A 26321-nucleotide genomic window follows, 5' to 3' on the forward strand; every position below is an offset into this window, starting at 1 on the left:
GTATCATATACCACGTACCAAAATTTGGAGATTATTCTTCAGTCTTTAGTCTGTTGTTTAGAAAATCATTTAAACATGAATAAAAGAACACATTGATTTAATAAATATGTGTCACGGTGAACAAACTTATTTACTACTTTTAACAACAGTTTGAAACACAGTGACTCAAAAGTTTGTATTTCTATGCGATGGAAACAACGCTTTGAATCCAGATAATAAGAAACAAAACTGAGTAATCATTATTTACCCGTTAACGGCGTAGAACGATAACTGGCACCTAATATTTGGAACGATATTATGCGTGGAACTGAATGGCCAAGAGCAAGCCGCAAATCACGACTGGCTAAATATGCAAAAATGTAAACTCGGTAAAGTAGAGCAATTCCCATTGCAACTAAAGTTCAACTAAAAACATAAACCATGATCTGAACCCGCCCGTGGGTCTCACGATGATTTAAAGCCGTTTATTGGATATTCACCGGAAACTGAGAATGATTTTATTATTTTGACTAAAAAGGAAATGCATGATCCCATCAAACCAAAGATAAATTTGATTTCACGAAAAAAAAACGTTTTAGGTACCTATTGAATAAATTGAATGTCGTTTTTATTCTTATTAAAATATCGATGTAACTACAGTGACAATAAGTAAAACTTGTTCTGTCTCTGCATTTATCAGTTGTTGATTTAATATATTGAACAAGAAATTGTTAATGTTTACTTTGGTAAAAAATAGTGACAGTTGCTAGAACAATTATTACGTCAAAAGTTGTTAAATGCAAAATTGGTTTAAAAATCTTAGTTTTAATACTGGAATATGTGTATTTATTTTATACCTATATCTGGGAAACTATTGAAATAATCGCACCAACTTGAAAACGTCTGGTAGCATTGGCGAAAAGAGATTTCTGTTTACGTTTGTTGAAACTTACATTACTCGTTCTGCGATAAACGTCGATTAACACCAATGTTGAAATGAATTAATGGTAATTTTTTACGCATAATGATTAAATAATTACAGGTGTTGTTTAACGTTTGCCACGTTAATTATAGATGAGTTAATGTTACAAAATAGAAAAGACTAGTAGCTGGTAATACGAGTTCAATTTCTATTAATATAAAAGCAATTAATTTAAATGGCAGAATGACGATTTCTTAAAAAAATATTCCATCAATGAGGAAAGCCTAAAACTTTTAGTGTGTAAACACTACGGCCTTAAGAGCATATATCTCTTAAACACTACTATTCTGAATCTACAGCCTTCAGAAGTATCGAATCCTCGTGCTCTAAATGGTTTGAAATCCAGGCTAAAACATTAATAAAAATAACTTAAGAAAGATTCAATGGCAAATTGTGAATTGTATAAATGACAAATCTGATAATGTTGTTCTCTCAAGGAATTCGAACTACTAGGCAGGTTTAGACTTTATTTTTTTTATTCCTGCGTAATAACTTAAATTAAATCATTTATATGAGAACATATATTTTTGTCCACTTATGTGTATCGGTCTATTTTCTTCTTGATAATTTTAAATCAGTTTTGGCATTTGTTTTCAAATAAGTAACTTACTAAGAAAATAAATACCAAATTCATAACTTTTTTTAGATTACAGTAAGCGATATTTACCAAACGAACGTTCCTGTAAATTCACTTGCAATGCTTATCAGTACGGTTTTTTCTAACAACGAAAAGAAAGACAAATCTGTTACTTTGAAGCCTCTTTCCGTTAAGGCTAGCATAGCATCTGTATTGTCAGTGATATACTGCATACTGCTGCTTTTGTATGAACTAGAAAACTGCACAATTTATCAACAGTCAGAAGTAGTTTGTTGTACGGTGGCTCAACATAAATATAATGTATCTCAGTAGTACACCCGTTAGCCGCAGTATCAGTTTAGTTTAATTGTTATTGTGCCCATATACTCATTGTCAACTCATTATTTTCTGTGTCAGTGAATGCTAACTAAGGTGCATGTGACAAAATAACATTCGTTATGTAAAGGTAACATTCGTGTGCTTAAAATGCTGAGGAATTTTCGAAAATCCAAAATTATTAAAAGCTTCCAAACAAATATTACTTCATTTAACAAGATTTTCTATATCCTCTCTACAAGCGCTTTTTTTAGGAGTGTAAAGGCGAGTACAGACTGTTGTCGAACGTTCATCAACAACACAGACTAACTATTCGCTCAGTCTGAATCCATTTTTCCAAAGTATATTTACGTAATCTAGTTTTGAAAATAATATTCTAGCAGACAATCTGATTATTTCGAACCAACTTCACAAATAGAATAAAATCTTGAAAGTCAATACAGCATTTTTGTTTTTTTAAATCTAATATGCAAAAAATAACAATTGAATAATAGCTGTTTTAGCTTCCATCTAATGAAACAGTTACCGGAGAGATTAATATGACCCTCCGGTATCATCTACTACCCACATTAAATGCTTTAAATAAACACGGGTTATTACAGTGTGACATCCATTTATTAATTTGCATAGTCAACGCTAAGGAGTTGTTGCGAGTTATTACAGGTAGTGCAAAAGTACCTAGTTTATATTTCACTTAGCGAACTACTCCTAAATAATTTATTGATAAAGGAAAACTGTAAGGAAAACTAATGGTGAATTTATAACTGTAATAGAATAATAGCGTATATCTGTTTGCCATAAATTGGATCAGAGAAAGAGAAACTAATAAATTTAGACAACAAAAATTATATAAATAACATTTTGTTATATTGTAGTTTATTTTGTAATTTGAATACAATAGTCCATATATCTATATTGTTGTTCCTAAAAGTTAAATGTGCTTTGAGCTCTAACTGTAATAATGCATTACGATTTCGCTATTGTTAATTATTATTAATATTTACGTACACGCAACAAAACAACATAATAAAATAGAATAGAAAACATATTATGAAGTTTTGATATTTTATTATCGGCAGCTGATAGTAGGTCTCTTTATTCAATTGTTTTACACCCACAATACATACGAATATACAGGGTGATTCAGTCATAATATCATTAATGTTAAGGGAAAATAGGGAAAAATTAGTAGAATACGCGATTAAAAAAAATTTAAAATGCATAAATGCGAAAAAAAATTATCTTCAAATCATTATTTAAACCTTTTTTTCGGAATGCTCCTGACCGCTGACCTTCAAAGGTTTATCGAGAGTGAATCTTGATCTATCGTATTCGATCATCAACCTAGGTTTGACTGTTTTTAATAGTGAACGACAAAAACAGACCTTTTTACCTAGACACATGCAGATTTTTTTTTCATTTTAAATATATATTAACAAGTATTATTTATTTGTTAATAAAAACAAATGTATAAGAATATTAATTGTTTTCGAATGTTAGGTTATTAGTAGTATAGTATTTTTAATATTAACATTTTCACTGTTTTATAACTGAACATGAGTTTTTAGTATTATCTTCAATTAATTATTCTGTTTGTAGTACGTATACCTTATTGTTTTTCAGAGAGTAGTATGGTACCTACCCATTTAAAATTGATTTTGAAACCTATTGCAAAATTCAACGAATTCGACGACTGGGGAAATCAGCTTTTTCGCTTCAACGTTTGAACGCTTTGTAGTATAAGTTAGCCCTATAAGAATATATCCACAAATGTTAAAGTTATTAACCTATTTCATTTGATTGTTTCGTGTTGAAAGTCTACGAATGAATTTAATATATCCTTTATGTACATACATTACATTATCTTTCATTTAGTTGACTTAAGGGACTGGGATTAAATTTAATGACGTAATACATAATAATGAACAACTTATGAAAATATCTACATTTGCCTTCCGTTACTATTCAGCCTCTGTCGGTGTTAATTCTTAGCAAACACTACCGATGAGACGCTGTTGAATCAAGAAATCTAGGAACAGGTGATACTCAAAATACAGGTAGTACATCCAGGGTCACTGACACCATTATGTTCACTATTTAAACGGGTGGTATACCTGAAATGCGGAATATGAAGAGGCTTGTGTCAGGCTATACGTTTGTAAATCAAAACACTCATCGTAAGTCGTCATGCGTCCGCTGCTAAGCGAAGAACTGTTTGTTTCTATGTTTATAAAATAACTTGCACCATATAAAGCCAAATTATTTGACCCAGGCAATGGTTTTTGTGGCAGAAGCGTGATGATTTAATTAATTACTACCTTAATAAGATTTATTATGAATCACGCCTATAAGTAACGGCATCTCCATATGGAAACATCAGGTTTACGCGGAGATTAAAGATGCAGACAGTACGGGAGAAGAGACTACTACCTACATTATCCCCACAGATTTTTTTCTGTATTTATTCTCACTTTTTTCAGTCTGTTTGACCTACAAGTTAATGTATACTATATCGTCCCATCTTTAATACCTTAATTAATTTTTTAATGGCAACAGGTAACCCATCTTACAGATAATTGAGGTTGTTTAAGTTAATATTTAGTTTAATATCGATACCATCGACAGGTACTTACAATCCTTGAAGTATAAATTCTTAAAAATACAACATAAGCCGACAAAATGTGGGTGGGTTTCTAAATCAGACACTAGGTTGCATTTTCCATAGGTTTTTGACGCGCTGAATCAGAATCCGATTTCAGAATTGGTCCACCAAGCCGGATTATTCTCCATTGTTTTGATTCAGTAAACCTAACATTATTTTATATATATAAGAAACTCTGTTGGAAGATAGGCGCCCTCAAATATTACAAATCACAAGAAGAGCCTTACCTGATCTAACAGATTCCTTATCGTCGTCCTCATCGCTATCGATGTGGGGAATGGAACCGACAAATTCGAACATTGGACTAGTTTGAATGGAAGTGTCTTTCTTAATGATGGGACTCTCAGGTAATCTACAAGAACACTGGCACGCACAAGCCGTCACGTCATCCTCCTGCCTATCCAACGGCAGGTACTGCAGACACTGAGGACAGGGAAACGTCAGATCGTCCAGGGGAACGCGTTTGATGGCGTGCTCCACGGACACCAGTAGGTTCTGGAGGAGCTCCGGAAGCTCCACGCCGTCGTAGTCGTCGTAGGAGTTGATCTCGAGATCCGATACGGATCTGATGCTCGAACACATTATGTCATCTAAGGAGTGTAGGGGGTCGCGAAACTCGGCTATGGTATGGCAGTGCACCTGTTGCTGTTTTCGCCAAGTCAGCGCGATCTCAAGACCCGGAGCGCTGCGGCTTCTGACGCACAGGTAGCAGTCCCTATTCCGGACGACGGAGGGATCGAGAGGGCCAAGATGGACGACTACACCAGATCGGCCAAGGCATAGTGGCCATCCTGATGGCGAGGAGCTGTCGCAGGAATGTGCATTCTGGAATTAAAGAAACAGTATTAGAATTAGGTACTACCAAACGATTTTGATAACATGGTAAGCCTCCATTGGTGTCAAACCAAAGTTTTCTCGCTTATTTTGTGACGAAGTGAAAGAAACAAAATTGTAGGAGACTAATATCAAAGTTGCGAAAACAAGTAAGCATACAATTGTAGACAAACATAACCCAAAAGTATCTTTTTTTTAATGGAACATAGCGATTGTAGTGATAAAAGGTATGATGAGTCTACATCTAACTGTAAGGGAGATATGATGAAAAGGATATGTCACAAACTTAATCCACTAGAGATTATCAGAAGGTGCTTTGCTTCTCAACCAATACTCTATCTAACGAATTGCTCTTATGGCTCTCTTCTGGCCACATCTCGCTTAATAATGATTTTTTTCAGGTATATTTTTATAATAGAAAGTGGTTCATAATATAAAATGGGTATAGATATATGTGGACACATGAGTTCCTCAATGTTCCATTCTTGGTCCTTTAATATTCATTATATTCATCAATGATTTAGTTAACAACTTAGATATAAATTTTCTTCTTTATGCCGATGATGTAAAAATATACAGTCCAATTCATAGAGTTACTGACTGTGCTCAGCATCAACAAAACTTTGATAATACACTAATGCAAAAAAATAAAGGGTCAAAAGAATTTCTGAAATTTTTCCGTGATTTTTGACAGACTGTATTTAGGTGAAAAACGGTCGTATCGCGAATTAAAAAAAAAAGCGTTTTGAAGCTCTAAGTTTCTAGGTTTTAGATCTTTCGGTCGAAATTTTTTACGAGCTACGATTATCAGGCATTTCTAAGATAAAGAGCGACAAAAAAATTTTGAAAATTCTCCACGGACTTGGCAAAATGTTTTTCAGCTAAGCCATTGCATATATCAGATAGCTTGTTTATTCAGCTTCAATTTCCTTTTTTTTAATTTCGATACGACCATTTTTCATCGAAATATCGGACTTTTAATGGAAAAGTATCTTTTTATCTTTAATTATCGATATCTCGGCGACAAATGGTCGTACAGAGGATTGAAGGACAGTTTCAAATACTGGAATAAATGTCTGTAACATGATGCCGCAACTTTCCGAATTTTTTTTTTATCTTTTACACGAATTTTAAAAAGCAGAAGAAAAAAAGTAATTTATAGTTTTTTAGCCAGAAGAACCCTGTGAAGTTTCATCTTGATCTAGCGAACCGTTTCATTGTTTCAGTCAAACTTTTAAAAAACATTAAAGGGTCACGTTTTTTGAGGTTAAACACTTCATAATCATGGTTAAAATAGAAAAAATTTTTTTTTGAGCTTTTCTCACATTTTTACCGCAAATAACGTTTGAATGATTGAAAAATTTTCGAAAAATTTCGAAGTTTTTTTTGGTTTTTTGAAAAACCTTCCGGACATTGAAGAAAACAAAACCCAATTGTTTCCAGCACGATTCGGCTTTATCGTCCTATGCATCTGTTCATCAACTTTTAATTAAATTAAAATTAAAGTTGATGACCCAAACCAGATTTTGACCCCGATTCATACCGTTTTTTGAGACAAATTTCGAATTAATTTTTGTGCAGTCTATAATCACTTAAAAAAACAGTTTTTTTTCAAAACTACCCTTTTTCTTCTCTGAAAAAAAATTTCAATTTTTTTCATCAATTTAAACGTTACCTATTTGCGGTAAAAATGTGAGAAAATCTTTTAATTTTTTTTTCCATTTTAATCATGATTATGAAGTGTTTAAGCTCAAAAATCGTGACCCTTTATTTTATTTTTTTCAAAAGTTTGACTGCTCACTAGATCGGGATGAAACTTCACAGGGTTCTTCTAGGTCATTCTTAGTAATTTCGCCGTCAATTTTCTAAAAAACCATAAATTACCTTTTTTTTTCTTTTTTTTTAAATTCTTGTAAAAGATGAAAAAGCAAGTCCGTGGAAAAAAAATTGAATATTTTGCAAAATTTTTTTTTCTTAGAATTAATAACCGTAGCTCCTAAAAAATTTCGACCAAAAGATTTAAAAACTAGAACCTTAGAGATTTAAAATGCTTTTTTCTTAAATTCCCGATACGACCATTTCTCACCTGTCACAGCAGAAAAATTTCGGAAATTCTTTTGACCCTTTAATTTTTTGCATTAGTTTATAAAATCTTGCTCTAATAATAATAGGCTAATATTCAATACTGAAAAATGTATTGTTATGTTCCAACAAGTCCACCAACATTATGTTTAATTACAATATTGATAATGACATTTTGCCACGAACAAAAACGTTACAGGTATATAAAAAATTTTATTTATCATTTATCTGCAACAAGAAAAGATTTATTAAAATATAAGTTATAGAATATTATTGGACCTAAATGTGTTACAATTGCAAACAAATTGAAAATTCAAGGGTAAAATACACTTAAGTATAGAAAAATATAAAATCATGGCCGTNAAGGTATGATGAGTCTACATCTAACTGTAAAGAAGATGTGATGAAAAGGATATGTCAAGAACTTAATGCACTAGAGTTTATCAAACACGGTTTGCTTCTCAACCAATACTCTATTTAACGCATTGCTCTTCTGGCTCTCTTTTGGCTTCATCTTGCTAATAAAGATTTTTTTTAGGTATATTTTTATAACGGAAAGCGGTAAATAATATAAAATGGGTAGAGTAAAAGATACGTGGATATGTGGATACATCAAGAGTTCCTCAAGGATCCATTCTTGGTCCTTTATTACATTCATTAATAATTTAATTAACAACTTAGATATAAATTTTCTTCTTTATGCCGATGATATTGAAAAATGTATTGTTATGTCGTCCAACAAATCCACCAACATTATGTTTAATTACAATATTGATAATGACGTTGAAACGTTGTTACAGGTACATAAAAATTTTTATTTATCATTTATCTGCAACAAGAAAAGATCTATCTCTATGTGCTTTATTAAAATATAAGTTATAGAATATTATTGGACCTAAATGTGTTACAATTGCAAACAAATTGAAAATTCAAGGGTAAAATACACTTAAGTATAGAAAAATATAAAATCATGGCCGTAACAACTTTTTCTGTTATTGCCACTAATGCGCAGAATTAGTATTTTACAAAAACCTTCGATGGGTAGTTAGATACAAACATCATTTTTCTTCTCGATGGCATAACTAAGGCTTGTCTAAAATAATAAAATAATTACCGCTGACTAAAAGGAAGCAACGCATTAATCTATCATATTTTCGCTAAGGTGATATTTTATCCATTAGTTAGTATATCACTTGCGAAACAATTTGCTAAGTTGGAAATATAATTTTAACAGCCATAATGAAAGTTTGAGAGTCAAGTACTTCAGGAAGCTATTAATCAAAGAACAGAACATTTAAATGTCTACAGATATGAACTAGCTCCGATCTTATTTTTTGATGCATTAATCTTGTTCCGATGTATCAACTGTGCGAAGAGCAAAATTTATTTTTTTTTGCAGCGGGAACCGAAGCTTTCAGTTTTAGTTAGGGAAAGTAAGCAATTAGCGAATATGTAAACTAATTTCTTACCTTCTTGCCCAAACATAGATTACTGTGCCTTCTCCTACATAAAAGGTAAATCATTTACTTCCTAATAACCAAATGTTTTAGATTTCGAGATAACAGTTTAGTTTGCAGAGACATATCGGGATTAAGTTAGATAATATTTCTATTGGAAGTTGTCATGATCTTAAGGTTGGGGAAAAAAATAGTAAATATTATGTAATGCATTAGGTGTAGTTACCATAACAATCATTTATTCAAGCAGAATATTGTGTAACTTAATGATTTCTGCCAAATTGGTAAAAAATGTTACTGTATCTTCAAAAAAATTATGCAGTTGCAAATCTTCAATATCAAAAATACAGTTTAAGTTATGCGTTTTTTCTATTTTTTTCAAAAATTCCTTAAAAATATGAATTAGAGGAATATTACGACATATTGGATATATTACGTTTTTTTAGATTTATAGCACATTGCAAATGATAACACTGAACATTCTCAGTTACATATTCGTAAATTTGAAATATTTTTGAATTAATAGAAATCTTTGATGTGTGATCCATAGAGATAAGCTAGTAGGTTGGTATTGAACATTTTTGTCCCAATCAGATAAATATTTACTTTAACTTTCAGAAAATTCCATTCTCAAATCACTAGGAGTAACAAATACTTGTTAGCAAAAGTTATCGATGTTCATTTGTTGATTCTTATAACTGATTGAAGGTTGTGACAATAGTACACAAAAACTATTGGCTTGAATTTAATGATTTTGTTACATCCTTACAACACGACTGAGTGAATCTTTCGTTTGTTGATAAAAGAGAATTTCCCTAATAGTCCAGTTACTCAGGGTTTTTACCTCCGAATTCTCTATAACTGAACCGATTGACCTGAAATTTTGACTGAATGTGGGGAATGCCTCAAGGAACAAAACTTATATACTGCCGAAGTGTGCTTTTGCCCCGGGGGGTGGTTCCCACCCCTTCTTGGAGGTGGAAATTTTTACGCCCAAAATAACCACAGGAATCGATAGAGGAGTCAATTTTAAGTAACAAATGTTATATACAGTTTTTTGGATGATCCAATACTTTCCGAGTAATTCGTCATTGAAATTGTTGATTTTTTACTGAAAAAGTGTTTGTTTTCGGACTGTTTTTTGCAAATAACTCTGAAACCATTGGATTTAACGAAAAAGTTGTAATAAGCAAAAAGAAAGGTAATCAAAAAACAAATTTAATCTAATTATTTGGTTATGGACTTTTAAACATTATTATATGTTAGCTAAAAACTTGGAACCAGTTAACGTGAAATAACGCCAAAACCATAAATATTAGAAAAAAAACTATTCGAACCTTTTTTAAAGTACTTTGAAAAAACTTTAAAATGAGCTGTTTTAAAAGTCTTTAGAATCAAAATTAACGGAATATGATTTGAAATAACATGATATCAATGCCTTTGGCGACAGAATTAAAATTAAATGCAATCCATTTACAGATTTCTTCATTTATGTTCTAAGAATATATTCTGGGTCTTTGGTTCACTTACAAAGCATGATTTCGAAAAAAAACTTAATTTTTGAAAATGTTAATTATTCAAATTTTTTAAATAAATCGATTTTTACGCTGTAACTTAAAAATTAAAGAGTGTACGAAAATAATACTAGAGTAAAAAAATTTAGCTATATTCTTGCTGAAGATTTTGCTTTTTTTATTCCCCTAAAATTAATATTAATCGAGATATCACCATTTTAAGTTATCATATGAATGAGAGAACCACCCTTTTCGAGCCCTTTAAACCCTCCAAACTTAAAAATGAAGGGCTTAAAAAAGATCAACTCAACANAGGGTTTTTACCTCTGAATTCTTTATAACTGAACCGATTGACGTGAAATTTTACTGAATGAGGGGAATGCCTCAAGGAACAAAACTTATATAGTGCCGAAGTGCGCTTTTGCCCTGGGGGTGGAAATTTTTACGCCCAAAATAACCACAGGAATCGATAGAGGAGTCAATTTTAAGTAACAAATGTTATATACAGTTTTTTGGATAATCCAATACTTTCCGAGTAATTCGTCATTGAAATTGTTGATTTTTTACTGAAAAGGTGTTTGTTTTCGGACGGTTTTTTGCAAATAACTCTGAAACCATTGGATTTAACAAAAAAGTTGTAATGAGCAAAAAGAAAGGTAATAAAAAAACAAATATAATCTAATTATTTGGTTATGGACTTTTAAACATTATTATATGTTAGCTAAAAACTTTAAAATGAGCTGTTTTAAGTCTTTAGAATCAAAATTAACGGAATATGATCGAAGTAACATGATATCAATGCCTTTGGATACAGAATTAAAATTAAATGCAATCCATTTACAGATTTCTTCATTTATGTTCTAAGAATATATTATGGGTCTTTGGTTCACTTACAAAGCATGATTTCGAAAAAAAAACTTAATTTTTGAAAATGTTAATTATTCAAATTTTTTAAATAAATCGATTTTTACGCTGTAACTTAAAAATTAAAGGGTGTACGAAAATAATACTAGAGTAAAAAAATTTAGCTATATTCTTGCTGAAGATTTTGCTTTTTTTATTCCCCTAAAATTAATATTAATCGAGATATCACCATTTTAAGTTATCATATGAATGAGAGAACCACCCTTTTCGAGCCCTTTAAACCCTCCAAACTTAAAAATGAAGGGCTTAAAAAAGATAAACTCAACAGTTCACCTAGCCCTTACATTTCTCCGCAAAATGAGTCTTTGTGCGATAAAAAATCTTAAAAACTAGTAAAGTTATCTTCAAAAAAATAAACACATGTATAGGTGATAATTTTAGGAAAATTTAGGTCAAACAAGAATTTTGAAGCATTTAGACTTTTTTTAGAAACACACGCGTAATCAGGGGACCAACATTATGTCTCTAAAAAATCAAGGCTAACATGATTAGTTTTCGAAATATTTGAAAAAAAAACGAAATTTTGGAAATCTATTTTGGTTTCATTTCAGCTTTGTTTGAGGTGATATTGAAAAAAGAAGAACACTTTCTCATGGCCGCTTTTTGCCCTCTATCGAATGGCATAATCAATTTTTATATGTAACGTTTCGTCTCTCCGGGACCATCATGAACTTCACTTTCTTAAATACGACCCTGTAAATTTTATTACATTTTTTGCAAGCCTTCATGACCCCCCAATACTGTACTGCCTCAGCCCGAACCAGATTCAGACCTTTTGTCTCGAAAAATTCATCTTCAGTGTATTCGTTCCATATTTATCTAATTTTCTATTTAGTTTTCTTTGTTTACTGAATTATCGTAGACTCTAATTGTCGTTAGACCCTATGAAATCTATCTAGTTATTTAAACTATTAATTAATAAGGGTTGAAAAGTTGCAATCAATTCAAAATTATTTTATAAGAAGGGAATAAATGTTTATTTAATACGAATGCACATTTAAAATGTTTCTACTCTTTCAATAATATTTTTTCATTTTATTTTCGAAAGAAGGGGTATTTTTCAAGGGTTGAAAGGTTGCAATCGATAAAAGAGATTTTTAATATAATAATTTGATAAAAATGCACGACTAAAACGTTTCAAGTTGAAAAAAATTTTTTTTCATCCAAAGTGGTGGTTTTTAAAGGTTTTTCCGGGTTGAAAATTTGGGATACATTAAGTTTCATGTTAGATAGTACATTACTCATACTGCATAAATAAAAAAGATTTGATTGCATAAAATGCTTAAATTTATATTTTTTTCTTTTTTTCAAAAAAGGGGTGGTTTTCACCCCTTAAGAACAAAAAGCACAGCTGGCGCATATATAAGTTTTGAAGTGGGGGGTAAGATGAGCCTAATTCTAAATCTTGAGAAAAATCGATGCAGTTATAAAAAATTCGGAGGTATTACTATAATTTCAGCTACAGTAACTGGGCTTATAATTCAATATTATGGCAGCGATGCTCAAAAATACGCTAACAAGTGTACTTAGTTTTGATCTAGACTATCTCTTCTTTCTTTTTGTTAACAGACTTCCATTTAATGTTAACCATAATGTTGCAAAATTCCAATAACAGTCAATTTTATTGGGCAATTTATCCCTTTATCTTCAGTTTTGATTAAATATTATGCAACACTGAAAATTGAATTGCTGATGAATTTGATAATAAGGCTCTTAATGTTAATTAGCATCTAATCGCGATACTAATTGCATTCCTTAGGTACATGATGACTACCCGCAATTAGTATCACCTTCCCAAGGCGTTAGGCATAAGTCACCGGGGAAAAGAGATGAAGAATCCATAATTAATTCCATATACAACTCCGTATCGGCAAGATAATAACTCAAGAAGTTAACTAGTCACCTACCAGATACCAACCACGCTATGCGAAGGCACAGATATCGAACGGAGCGACACCGCTTTTGAGTTATGCGAAGCTACTCGTAAAGAAGAAAGCGCGTAAAACATTCTCCACCATTACCATGTTTATTGGGTATTTAATGCTAGGAAAGCGATTCGTCATATCGAAAATGATATAAGGTTTATAATAGTGCACGATTTGTTGAGATTCCGGCTCGGAGGAGCGCATAGTAATGCAGTAAATTTAATTTGCTTGACAGAAACGCGACATGTGTTTCAACAACAAACACCGCCGGTTCGGGTTACCAGTCACTCTGATAATTAACTGATTCCCCTTGCGTAAGGTCGTACCCAGGAAAGTGGAGAATTATTTTCGCTTGTGGCGTTTTCTGTTGGATTATTATAAGGATGTTATGTACCGTGGAGTCGGGCTATTCTTTATAAGTGTCTTCTTGTATCATTCTGAACAATGTAATAATAACACAAAGACGGGCAAAAACTAGCACCAGTAGCTAGATGTGTCATCTTCTCATGATATATTCCACTTTGCTGAAGTTTTCTAACAATGAAAATAATTGCCTAGTCAGTAGCTAACAACACGTATATTTTTTACAAGACTTTTTGTCCTTTGTAATTGGAATATTATGGGGTAAGTGGCCTACCAGCTCTGTTACTGAAATCATATTTAAAAAATCTTGAACAATTTGTTTCAATTAATAATAGCAACTCTAGCATTCAATTAGTTCGATATGGAGTACCTCAGGGTTCCGTACTAGGACCACTTTTATTTTTAATTTATGTAAATGATTTTATACATTTTATGTCGCCAAAAAAATGTATTCTCTTTGCTGATGATACAACTCTGTTTAATACAAATGACAGTTTAGAATCCTTGATGGACTCTGTGTCGGTTACTGATGAGATGGCAAAAAATTGGTTTTCTGCAATTAATTTAACCATCAACCCAGAAAAAACTCAGAAATTGTTTTTGTCTAATAAAATGACCAAACATAATAGTAATAGTTCATTGCATGTATTGGGAGTGGATATTGATTCAGGTTTAGCCTGGAAAGATCATGTAAATAACCTCTGTGTAAAGTTGTCAAGTATAATATTTTTATTTAGACACGTATGCTCGTAAATAGTGATATGTTACGTGGTATCTATTTTAGTTTATTTCATTCACGCATTTCATATGCTGTCGTTTTGTGGGGTAATTCCAGTGCGGCCGGAAAAGTTTTTCATCAACAAAAGAAAATAATTCGTATTTTAGCCATGGCTAATCACCGCGATCACTGTCGTCCTCTTTTTTTTTTAATTTAGTATAATGCCCTTGCCTTCTTTATTTATTTATCAGAGTCTTTTAGACATACATAGTAATAGGATTAGTGTACAAGGTGACCTTCATAGTTACAATACAAGGAAAGCAAATTTTTTGAGACCTCCTAAATTTAAATTTCAATAAAAAAAAATTCCCTAAATTTAAATATGTATAATAAACTAAGCCCAGTAATTAGATAGTTACAATTTATAACATTTAAAAATAAAATAAGAAGTTATATTACTCTGTAAAGGAATATTTTGAAGATACCAATATTGTTTAACTTTTATTAAATAATTTCCTTGTATGATTTTATCCCGAGGTGCACTTTTGATACAGCTATTCTCTTATGTATTCCCTCTTTTTATTGTAATTTAAATATTAAGTTGATTTATATTAATAATTCTGTATAGGATTTATATGTTTTTTAACTTATGCGTTATGACAGCAGAAATGTTTCTATAGTTCAGAGTATAATTTGTGCGAATGTATGTAGACATGTTGTACAATTTTATGTTCTGTGTGATTTTTGTTAAAATTGTTTTAATGTTGTGTACAGGATTTATACATTGTACTTTTTTTTTATAATAATACCAACTGTTTTACAGTTCACACTTGCTGAAAATTGACATACCGCATTTGTACGAATATATGTAAACAGCGGTCAAATAAATATCTATCTATTTATCTATCTAGTTTATATTGCAAATTAACAAATCACTTTTAAATACATATTAATAAAATAAATATACCTGCCTACATTTACTTAATTACTAATTTGTTCTATGTTAATATTAAGGCCCACACGAAGAATAATTCACAAAAATTCACTGAATTATTGAACTGAAATTGTGAAATTCGTAGCAAATTTACAATTTAAATTAGATTGCATGGTAATAGATCCTATATACGAATGTAATAGTAACGAAACGAAATATCCAGATATTTTAATTCATCGAAAGTTGTTTCGTATATTTTATAAAAATATCAATCTACCTCCATCCTACCTCCATCAAATAAAAATGTAAATAGCATTTAACAATTGAGAAGGCAGAATTAGTTATTACATGATACTAATTATGAGTCGTTATGTGAGACAAAATTGGAGACATAAAATAACCATTCTTCTAAACAAAACTTCAGGAAAAACAATACGTTATAGTCAAGGTGAATCTAGACATTTTATTATTTAATTAACATTATATTTCTGAACATTAGACAACAATAAGTGTTGCTAACTAGTCATAAAATTTTTTATTGTACATCTGCTTAATAAAATGTCTATAAACTGCACACTCGTGTGAATAAAATCCTGGATATAAAATTTCAATATTATTAAAAGCAAATTAATTACCATGAACAGAATTCACTTCAATCAACTTTTAGTGCTGCATTGACTTAATCTTCATTTATGGACGTTCAAACGGTGGTTATTAGCAGCTACATGTACATTAGATACTTTTTCAATTTCATTACAATGTCGCTGTGAAATCCGTTGAAAACCAACGGATTTAGATTTATTAATACGTTAAAAAACTTTTTGGTGTTGTAAAAAGTGATTTGTGTGAACAAATCTCAAAGATCTTTACAGATACCAAATTTAATTATTCCTTAAATACAGAAGGACCAACGATTAAAGTTTGATGTCTATTTCCTTAAAGGTATTGGAACAATGAAAAAAACTTTTTACTAAATTAATTAAAATATTGGTTTGTTTCCATTAAATATTATTTACTTAAACATAACAATGATGTAAATAAAATATAAAACAATTCTGCTTTTGAATATGTTATCGATAATTTTAACTTTCAATAAGCTTCAAATTTATAGTAAAAATATTTAAAAAAATTTGATCTTATCAGGTTTTTTTTTGTAAAATTTTCTTTTCAAATTATAATAAACGACATTAATTAATTATTATATATTAATTAAGTATGAGAGATTACCTAATGTTATATTTTAATTGTCATTGCTATGGAATACAAAACATTGTTTTATAGCTACTGGCAAAGAGCAACCTTCTAATCTGTATGTACTATGAAAGCATGACTAGTGTCGTACTAGGTTAAAGAAAGTTTCTAAGTAACTATATTCTGTAAAAAAACTGCTCGGCGGACTAGAGCTCCGTTCATCAACTTCACGTAATATCTATTAAATAGCTAAGATTATTCTTTACAGAATCACTAAACAGATCGGTTTCTAACTTATTAGTTCATCAGTTTGTTGTATACGAAATATAGAAGAGCTTAAATAACAATTATACCTACTTATAATTACTACAAGAAATTATAGGTATTTCTGATTAGGTTACTTGTAAAGATCCGCAAACTATGGCCAATTATGCAGACGATTGTTAATTTATTAACTATTTTTAGAATGGACCCGAAAACATGCTTTCTTTTGCAAATAAAAAAAACGAGAATTTTAAGTAACTCTCTTATCCTCCTTAATTATTTTTGACGAGAATTGATTACCTCTGCATAAAATAAATTACTAAATTTTATTAAAAACTAATTTGTATATTGATAAATTTAATAAAAAAAATGCCGTTCCGTGAAATTAAATAATGCGAAATTAGTTAAGGAATTTGGTACGTGGCCTACTTTAAAGTAATATTAACCCGGTAGTGCGGATGTCAGATCAGTATTTATGTATTTATATCTACGTTGCGAATATCGACTGTAAACAAAGCAATTGAGTAAAATTAGATTCAATTAACGCTTGCACTCCTTAATTCTTTTTATGAAGCTTTAAATAAATCAAAATAACTCTTAGGAACAGGATATGCTAGACGCTTCGTCATCAAAATTGTGTTTTTTTTTTCAAATGCAAAAACAGTGAGTTTAATTTTAAATACAAAACTTGATATGAACTTCAAGTGTATTAGTTAAAGGATGGTCCTTATCGAAAAACTAAACTAATTTTCAGGTTTCTATTGCAATTGGTCTTCTATTCCTGGTACTCAACTCAAATGGCACTAGGAGATAAGGTTGGCGTTTTATAGACAAGAAATCGCACTTTTAGAAAAACAATGATAGAACAAGCGCTAAACTAGAGCAACTTCCTCTAATTTTTCGCATTGAAATATCACGGAGAGCATGTAAAAATCAGAAAGTCCTGTTTTGTCCAGCAAATTTGTAAGGATACTCAATAATTGTGATTAATGTATGTGTTACTTGTTTCCTAAAAACATTCTGTAGGGTTTGATTATGTTTATAGTACCGTAGGTAATTTGGTAATTTTCTGTATGTTCAAAAATCGTGCCAAATTCTGGAAACGTAAGATAAACATAGAAGGTCAGTTGTCTTATACCCTGAAGAAAACTTATATAACTGGTACAGTGAAGAGATATTGTTTCTAACTTGCTTAAATTTTCTAAAATGCTAGACAAAAATTGGTGCATGTAAACGCCTCTTTGAAGGATCCAAATACGTTGTCGTATTGGCCATGACCTCTATCAGGACGGAAAAACCAGATTTTACAACGGGTGCTTTGAAAACAAAACATAGAAAGTGCTAGACGTTAGACTTTCTATGTTAAAGTCCCTAGATTGATCAAATACCACAACTGAATGTTCTTGTTTGTCCCAAAATTGCGGTTTTACATACCAATCCGTGCTATTTATACAAAATATTACTAAAATTTAGATTTTGAAATATTGAAGTGTTGCAATAAGAATTTTTCAAAGTATGAGTAAAAATCTATTGAAAATTCCAACCTATACTTTAATATATATTTTTTCAATATATATCAAAGGAGTTTAGTCCAGTTAATACGCCTAATAAATTTAATAGTCCATATCAATTTTCATTAACAATTTCAAGATTTAGAGAACAAAAAGTACAGATTTCATACACAGAAGAGGCAGATATGCTTAAAAAAATGTAGATTTGTAGTTCTCATAATTTGTCAAGGAAAATTGAACTGAATTGCTAAAATTTCACTGCTCTGTTCTCAAAAACGTTTTTTATAGTTATTAGTGGCCTAGATTTTCCTTTCCAAATGATAAAAAATTTATATTTTAGCTTTAGGTGTATACCTACTAACATTAGCATAATCTACTAACAAAATTACTATACACGTTCAACTATTGTCACTCAGTTCATCAATGTTAAGTAAAAACAAAACATTTCATTGACATATTTTTTTACTACCGATAGAATCGTTGCGTCGCGTTATCAGAAGGAATCTTAAATATGATTATTTAACAACAATACAATACAATACAATACAATACAATACAATATATTGACTGTCAGCTCATACATTATATAGATAATTTTGAATAATGGTCTTCCTTTAATGGCCATTAATCAATAGTATAGCTTCCCTCATCCCCATAATCTGATTCAAAAAAGCGATAATAGCGGTGGGAGCCTCCATCTGTTTTCTTTCCCCTTTGCCATTTCCAAGAATCGGAATGGGAGAATATACTGATACTTATGATGAATGGAAACAAGTTTTTTACGCATTAAGGTCTAGGCAATTAGAGTAATCAGATATTTGTTTATGAACTCATTGTTTGTTACACACCTAATAAATCTACATCGTTTCATCTGTAGTTCATTATTAAACAAATAAATACCGTTTTAAGAATTGCGTTTGTACAGAAAATCACAAAATAGTAAGTTAGTTTTTTTCAATCAGATTCCTTAAACAAGTTGACAGGTGCTGCAGGGAATTAACACAGTTAAAATGTTTATTAGTTACATTGACATAATATATTTTTGAACAAGCATTAAAAAATAGCATTCTCTTATGAATCCATTAATATGAGGATTGATTTATATTACGAAATACCTATATTATTATAAATAAAACGTGAAATTCTCTACCTTTGCAATCAACATCTTGAAAGTTAAATTTTAATACATTTTCTTTGCAAAAAGTACACAACAACGATGAAAAATGCCTTTCTACCACCATCAGAGGCCGTCCCAAGCCATCAAAGACTACACAAGGAGTCTGCATCACAACAGTGGACTGGGGAAAAAATACAAATTTTCGATATACTTTCGAATTTTCAAGTCAAGTCGTCCTATCCGCTCGGTAGACATCTCACGTCATCTGCATCAATCAAAAACCTTAAAGAAAGTGTCAAAGCTATAATGACATAGACAGCAGTGCCGAAGGACAGAAAATCTTAAGTCAATTCCGAATCCAGTAAGCTAGGCGCATCTTATACATGAATTTTTAGCAAACAATAAACAATTTATTGACTTTCAAACAAATTTTGAACTCTGGCTTTATAATAGTAAATATCTGTGAAGGAAAAATATAGTAAAAAAAACACAAAGCTAGAGTTTAAAAAAAAGTAAACTAATTGAACAAATAAAATAATTCAAAAATTGTGTGCAAACAGGTGTTGGATCCAGCAAGAGAAAAAAGGGTGCATTCTGTTTTTCTAGAATTATGGGTATGGTTTTAGAAAGCGGATATTGTGAGTGGACAGATGACCAACAAAACCTTGACTAGTTTGTATTTTTATTTCCTCTTAATGGCAATTTTGTTAAATAAAATAATAATGATTAATATAAAAACATTTTCCTCCAAGTCATGATATGAAAACATAGTTTTTAGATACTTGCACTATTTTTAAATGAGAAATGTATTTTTTAACTAAATATCTGCAAACATGGTACTACATTTTTAAAAATATGGAAAAGAATGATGGATTTTTTTATGAAATTCATCGAAAATGTTATGTTTATGGAATAGAATAATTTTCATGTACTATCTTGGCAAACTTGAAAAAGCTGTTTTACTTCCTTATCCAGAGACTATATCTTACATCTGTACACATAAATTTTGTACCGGTCAATGTTTGGTGGGAAAATTTCTCATTTAAATTTCTAGTCTGTCGCACCATGGTATTTATTCCCTTCGAAGTTGTGTAAGTGTAAGTAGAAACCTATAAATATTTTCAAATTGGTAGAAATTCTACAACCGGGTTATTTACTGCCAATAATGTAAACACGAGAGTGTTGGAAAGAATCCCTCACAGGTTAAATACGTCTAAACTATATACTAGACTATTATAACTGTTGCTAATAATAATCCTATGCATAGGAGTTTCGTATTAACTGACAATTGTTATTTTGGAGTGGTGATTTTTTAAATTATCTACTTTTTTTCGACACAAAAATATCTACCTAGCCATAACTACATTGCCTAGTAGCGTTTAGTTGTGGCAATCCTTTTCCATTGGGTTTAATATTTAATTTAGATTCTTATTTTTATTGAAAAAAAAAAAACAGGGCAGTTTAGAGGAACTCAAAATTGATTAAGAGAAATTCACAAGGAAGTCAGGGAAATTCACGGAGAAATTTGAGAAATTCAAGAGAAAGCCAGAACAATCCAAAGATAAATCAGGGGAGGTCAAAGGGAAGACAAAGGAAACTAGCCACTAACAACTTATGGAAGGAGCAAGAATTGTGAAAACAGAGGATTTCCCTTGAGTAGAGGAACAATTAAATATGCGTATTAACCATAAAATTACGTAATAAACGCAAAACAAATTTATTAAATATCACTATGTTTGTTCAAACGTTTTTTATTATTACTGTAATGGGATAGTCATGTCGATAATAAAAACATTGTAAATATTAGGTATATTATATACCCACGTAGTTATAAAATAATTTGTAAACATTATGTCTTTCTTCCATGGCGACAAGTTATTTGCGCAAATATATGTATTAGGACTCTATCAAATTATTAAGTAAATATAAAATTCCGCGGTAATCGGTATTCAAAACAAACACCTTCTGTAAATATTTCCAACTTTCATGCGCGGCAGATATCAAGAAATTTCGCTAGAACAGGCAGAATATCGGCGATCTAAATTCGTCCGATCCGTTTGCGTTAGTAGAAGATAAAACGCCGACAAAAGTGAGATTATAAAAGCAATGCAAATATTTAAAGCACCCCAAGCAAATATTTTGTTTGAATTAAGTAGGCTGTTCAGCATGGTGCCAATTTAAAAGTGATTGCTCTAGATAGGAAATAAAAAAATGTCAGTGGTCGCATTGTTATAAAAATACTTTCATTTGTCGGTCCCACAAGTGGTTTCTTTGTGTATGGGTATTAGAACAGGAATACATGTCGCCAGATAATTATTTGCGAATTTTGATCAATGATTTTGCTATAACTGTTTATAATTGCAAGCTAAATACATAGAGTGGGATGCATGTGAAATTCCGAAAGTAAAGACAGGAGAAAATGTTATGTGATATGGAATTAATGAAACTATTTTCTTTTTAAGACTTGGTTCGATTCAAGTTTGTCAATACAGGGTGGTCCCGAGGTAATGAGCCAAAATCTTGGGTAGATTCCCCTAGTAAAAATATTGCGATTTAGCCGAACTTACCTTAGACCAAAAGTTGATAGTTAAAGAGATACAGGGTGTTAAATGTAAAAATCATTTCAGTTTTTGTTCATTTATTCCTTAACAAATGCAAATATCCTCACAAAATTTTGAGTAGAGGAATTGAAATCTGTTCACATTTTGGTTAAAGAGGGCGCTAGCTGCAGTAGATTGAATGTGTTAAAAACGACATAACTTTTTTGTACTTTAAGGTATCTCATCTTTGGTAACAAATTCTTATTTTTCAACTTTTTTTACACAAAAAGGGTATACTTTATTAAAGTAGCTATCTCGCACCGTTTTCGAGATATCTGGCTTCGAAACTTCCAATACTGCTGCATTAAGTTACAATTAAGTACCTACAGGTATTATTAATTTAGCGATAAAGTTTCTTAAGTAGGATTTGGACGAAAATCAAATAATTGACGTCTTCTACTTGTTTTATTGCTGTCATTTGTATGCTAATTTCTATTAAGTATTATTCGTATGTAATTAAAATTACGTCTTAGCTTACAAATTAAATTGTATACTCGTAGACATAAATGTGAGATAGAATGCCGAGGTTTTCGTTTTTGGAGTTACATGAAATCAGTTGTTTATGGAAAAATTATATTAATATGAAGAACTTTAGTAGCAGGTATTAAATGCTGCAAAGTCATTTCGCATTAAGGATTTAAACTTAAGACAATCTTTTAATAAACGTGTTGATAAATGTATTGAAGTTAGAGATGGACATTTTGAGCAATTATTGTCAAAAAGGCATATTTTTTACTAATGTTTACTATTTTACTGTGCATTGCAATTTTTAATTCTAAATAAACTCTTGTTTCTGACATTTCAAAATTATTTTAATTATTTCAACTATTAGCATTGCAAGTTTCAAAGCCAAATATCCCGGAAACGGTGCAAGACAGCTACTTTCATAAAGTCTATCTTTTTTGTGTAAAAAAAGTTGGAAAATAAGAATTTGATACTAAATATGAGATACCTTTAAATACAAAAAAGTCATGTCGTTTCCAACACCTTCAATCTATGGCAGCTGGCGCCCTCTATAAACTATAACCAAAATGTGAACAAATTTCAATTCCTCTGCCCAAAGAACCCCAAACCCCAAAATTTTGTGTAGATATCTGCATTTATTAAGAAATAAATTGAAATAAACTAAAATATTTTACATTTAACATCCTCTATCTCTTTAACTATCAACTTTTGAACTAAGGTAAGTTCAGCTAAATCGCAATATTTTTGTTTCGGGAATCTACCCATGAATTTTGGCTCATTACTTCGGGACTACTCTGTATACAGGGCGATTCACAAACGGTGACCAAAAATGAAACCTCGTATTCTTTGATGAATTTTAAGGGAAGTCTTTCCTATAAAGTTTTTATCTAGGACGTATCGTTAAAAAGATATAGGGTATAGGGATATGGGGTAACTTCAAACAATATTTTTAATTTTTTAAATAATTTAAACTACTGAGTAAAGTTGGGCACAGGTTTTTAGGTAAACATTGTGCAAAGTCTGAGGCATTTCTAAAATTTAGATGCTTCAGTAGCGGGCAGGCATATTTTTCTAAATAAAATAGTACGGCACTGCTTTACGGTAATAATTATGATATTTTCGGATTCGTCTTTCAATTTTCTACAAATTACTACCCTCTTATCTTTTTCGAAAAATGTCTTATTTTTGAGTAAAACTAAAAAGCGCATTGAATTTGATTAAGAAAACCTAGTCGAAAATCATACCGCGATGCAAGTGAACCATGCGCAGTGAAACTTCCACCATTTATTTCGGACGCTAGGAACGTGATGAGTGAAAAATAATGTGTTGTCGGGGCGAGCGTTCGCTGGAGAGTCTTCGTGGAGTCGCTAGCAGGTATAAGTATCTGGTCCTTGGCGCCAATCCGTCGTGGTCCTCTTCCGGAGACCATATCCCGCGTCAGACATTGTTTCTTGTCGCTTGCAATGTGTAGTCTGTCTCGACGTAATACTTAAAATGGTTCACTTGCGGACATGTGTACCCACAAAATAAATACATATTCCTGTCATATAGTGCAAATAAGAAAAATATTGGACTATGATAAACACACAATTCGCTGCGGCGGATGAATTTTGACCTACCTCTATAGTTTAAGGGTTGTTATTTTAAGTAGTCTTCCATTAGCTTGTGTATGGAATTTTTTTCGTTAGTATAACTGGAAATTAGTATCAAATGGCCATTATTTTGACAACAGTTTTAGGAAAATTGTTAGTTCCTCAAAATAAGCGAAATAGTTTGTACAAACCTTTGTCCGGAAACTGTTTTCGAAATAAGCCTTTTTAACGAAAAGAATTTAAAAATAGAGACGACTTACAACATTTAAGTATTTTTTCTTTTAGGAAATCTCGCAACGATTTAATATTGCGAGGATTTCGTAATTTAAATATGTTCCCGTGGCTTTACTGCCAAGGAAATGATAAAAACTGTAATCCTGTTAATTGAGAATTAACATAAAGCATTTTCACTATCGTGTGGACATTTATTGCATAGTAAATTGAAATCCCGGTTATAACCTGCACGCAGCACAGGAATCTTGAGCGTGGGCGCCATAAAATATCCAACACAATAATGCAAACTTTGTAATTTCATTCACGTATAAATTTACTACTTGCACCAAATATAGCGCAAACAACGCATCTCAAAGCCGCATCTACATACTACAAAGACCGTTTAATTATCCCGATACTTTCTAATATATGAATAAAAAATATCGACGAGCTACCTCCGGGGGCCTTATAAGTATCATACATATATGTAAGCGAGCGAGTATATTTCCTTTGATAATACCTTAAAGTATCGCGTTTCCTACATTGAAATGCTCAGTTCAATAGATTTAATTCCGATATAGATATCTTGGAACTCGCAGTCGGACGTTATGGTGTCACACAAAATGGGGCACGTTAATTCACGTGTCAATGCGTCCGGCAAAAAGTAAACTTTCTCAATTTTAACCAAACCAGTAGTTGTCGATTACACTTGCAAATCCTCCTACAAGTTGTTAACATTTGTAACATATCAGATGTAGTTAAATCACGTTTTCAATGCTCTGTCGGCATGTCACTCCAATTATTCAAATTTAATTAATCCACAATGTAGCGTTTTTATTTCTTCCTTACTGTGGTACCGATGTTGTAACAAGTTTGCCTTGATGTCGGAAGCTATTTTGATGTAAACATACATATTTACAAGTGCGAGTACACGTAGCATTATACTTACGTAAAAAAGGTGTAAAATAAAAAGCTTTAATTCTTTGGGAATCTAGAAAGTAAGAAGATGGACATTCAAACTTACTTGTGAGTTCAAATATGGGTGTCGGCTCAAATTTCGCAACATTTCGAGAGACCATCGCCGTCTTCAGATCCAACTCAACATTCAGAATGTCAGAGTTTAAACCGATTCCAATTCGGAGATTTAAAACCATTGTTAATAAATATGTGGTCGATTTAGATTTTTATATATTTCGAAACATGTCGTTCTCTTCGTTACAGTTTACAGTTTTTAAGACAGGTCTTCTTCAGAAGAAGACAGCCATATGTCTGTCGAAACGCTATCGTAACATCTACATATACCGAAGATGTGGTAATCACTCCGAAAATTGTTTAACTAAAATATGACGCCATTTGGATAAAAATATAAAACAAATAAAAATAATAAATAATATGTTGCCTTTCGTTATAATCCGGTCATAATAGACATTTCAAATAACGAAAATTCCGACAGAGCTAAATTTTCGTGGAGACCTTGGATACACCATTAGAAATAAATTGTCAAAAAGTCCCCATCGATCCCAAGTGTGCTAAAAAAGTTATCCGGGGTCAAAGGTCAAAATTTGAGGTTTTTTGGATTTTTTTGGATTTATCAAAAAAGTAGCTAGGACAAAAATTATACATCTTAACATTATCTACAAAATTGGTCCTTATACTTTTTTTTCTAATAACCACCATTCCTGAGATATCGCGATTCAAATAGTTGAAGGAGTCACGTTCTACAAGATATGCACACATTTCCACACTACTTGTGAGGTAGTGTACTTTGGCGCGTTTTTTTAACGTGGTTTCCCCGGTAGACCTACTCCACGAACTGTTATGACGGAATTTTCAGGGACAATACTCTTTTAACTGCATGATGATTATTGATATTGATATTTGTTATTGACTTTAACTATAGTTCTGATTTCTTTTGATATTTTAATCTGATTCATACTCTTCAAAGTCGATTTCAACAGTCATGTCTTCTTCGATTTCTTCTTCTTCGTCTTCTTCCTCTTCTTCATGCTGGATGTTCATAAATTTTTCAAATGAAGATGAATCAGCTGTCTCTTCATCGAAATCACATGAATCTTCGTCTG

The 26321-nt window shown here is 31.3% G+C and overlaps 1 protein-coding gene across 3 annotated transcripts in view; it reads right to left on the minus strand.

Annotated features, from left to right (window-relative positions):
- Positions 1-5357, minus strand: part of LOC108907821 (triple functional domain protein) — an 82169-nt gene extending 76812 nt beyond the window's left edge. For all 3 annotated transcript variants that reach the window (XM_018711638.1, XM_018711637.1, XM_018711636.1), the window contains exon 1: positions 4764-5357. In XM_018711638.1, coding sequence (XP_018567154.1) covers positions 4764-5118 — 355 coding nt within the window. In that variant the 5' untranslated portion in view covers positions 5119-5357. The remainder of the gene's footprint in view (positions 1-4763) is intronic.
- Between the last annotated feature and the right edge of the window lie 20964 nt (positions 5358-26321).

Source organism: Anoplophora glabripennis, unplaced genomic scaffold (assembly GCF_000390285.2).
Source record: "Anoplophora glabripennis isolate ALB-LARVAE unplaced genomic scaffold, Agla_2.0 scaffold120, whole genome shotgun sequence".
NCBI lineage: Eukaryota > Metazoa > Arthropoda > Insecta > Coleoptera > Cerambycidae > Anoplophora > Anoplophora glabripennis.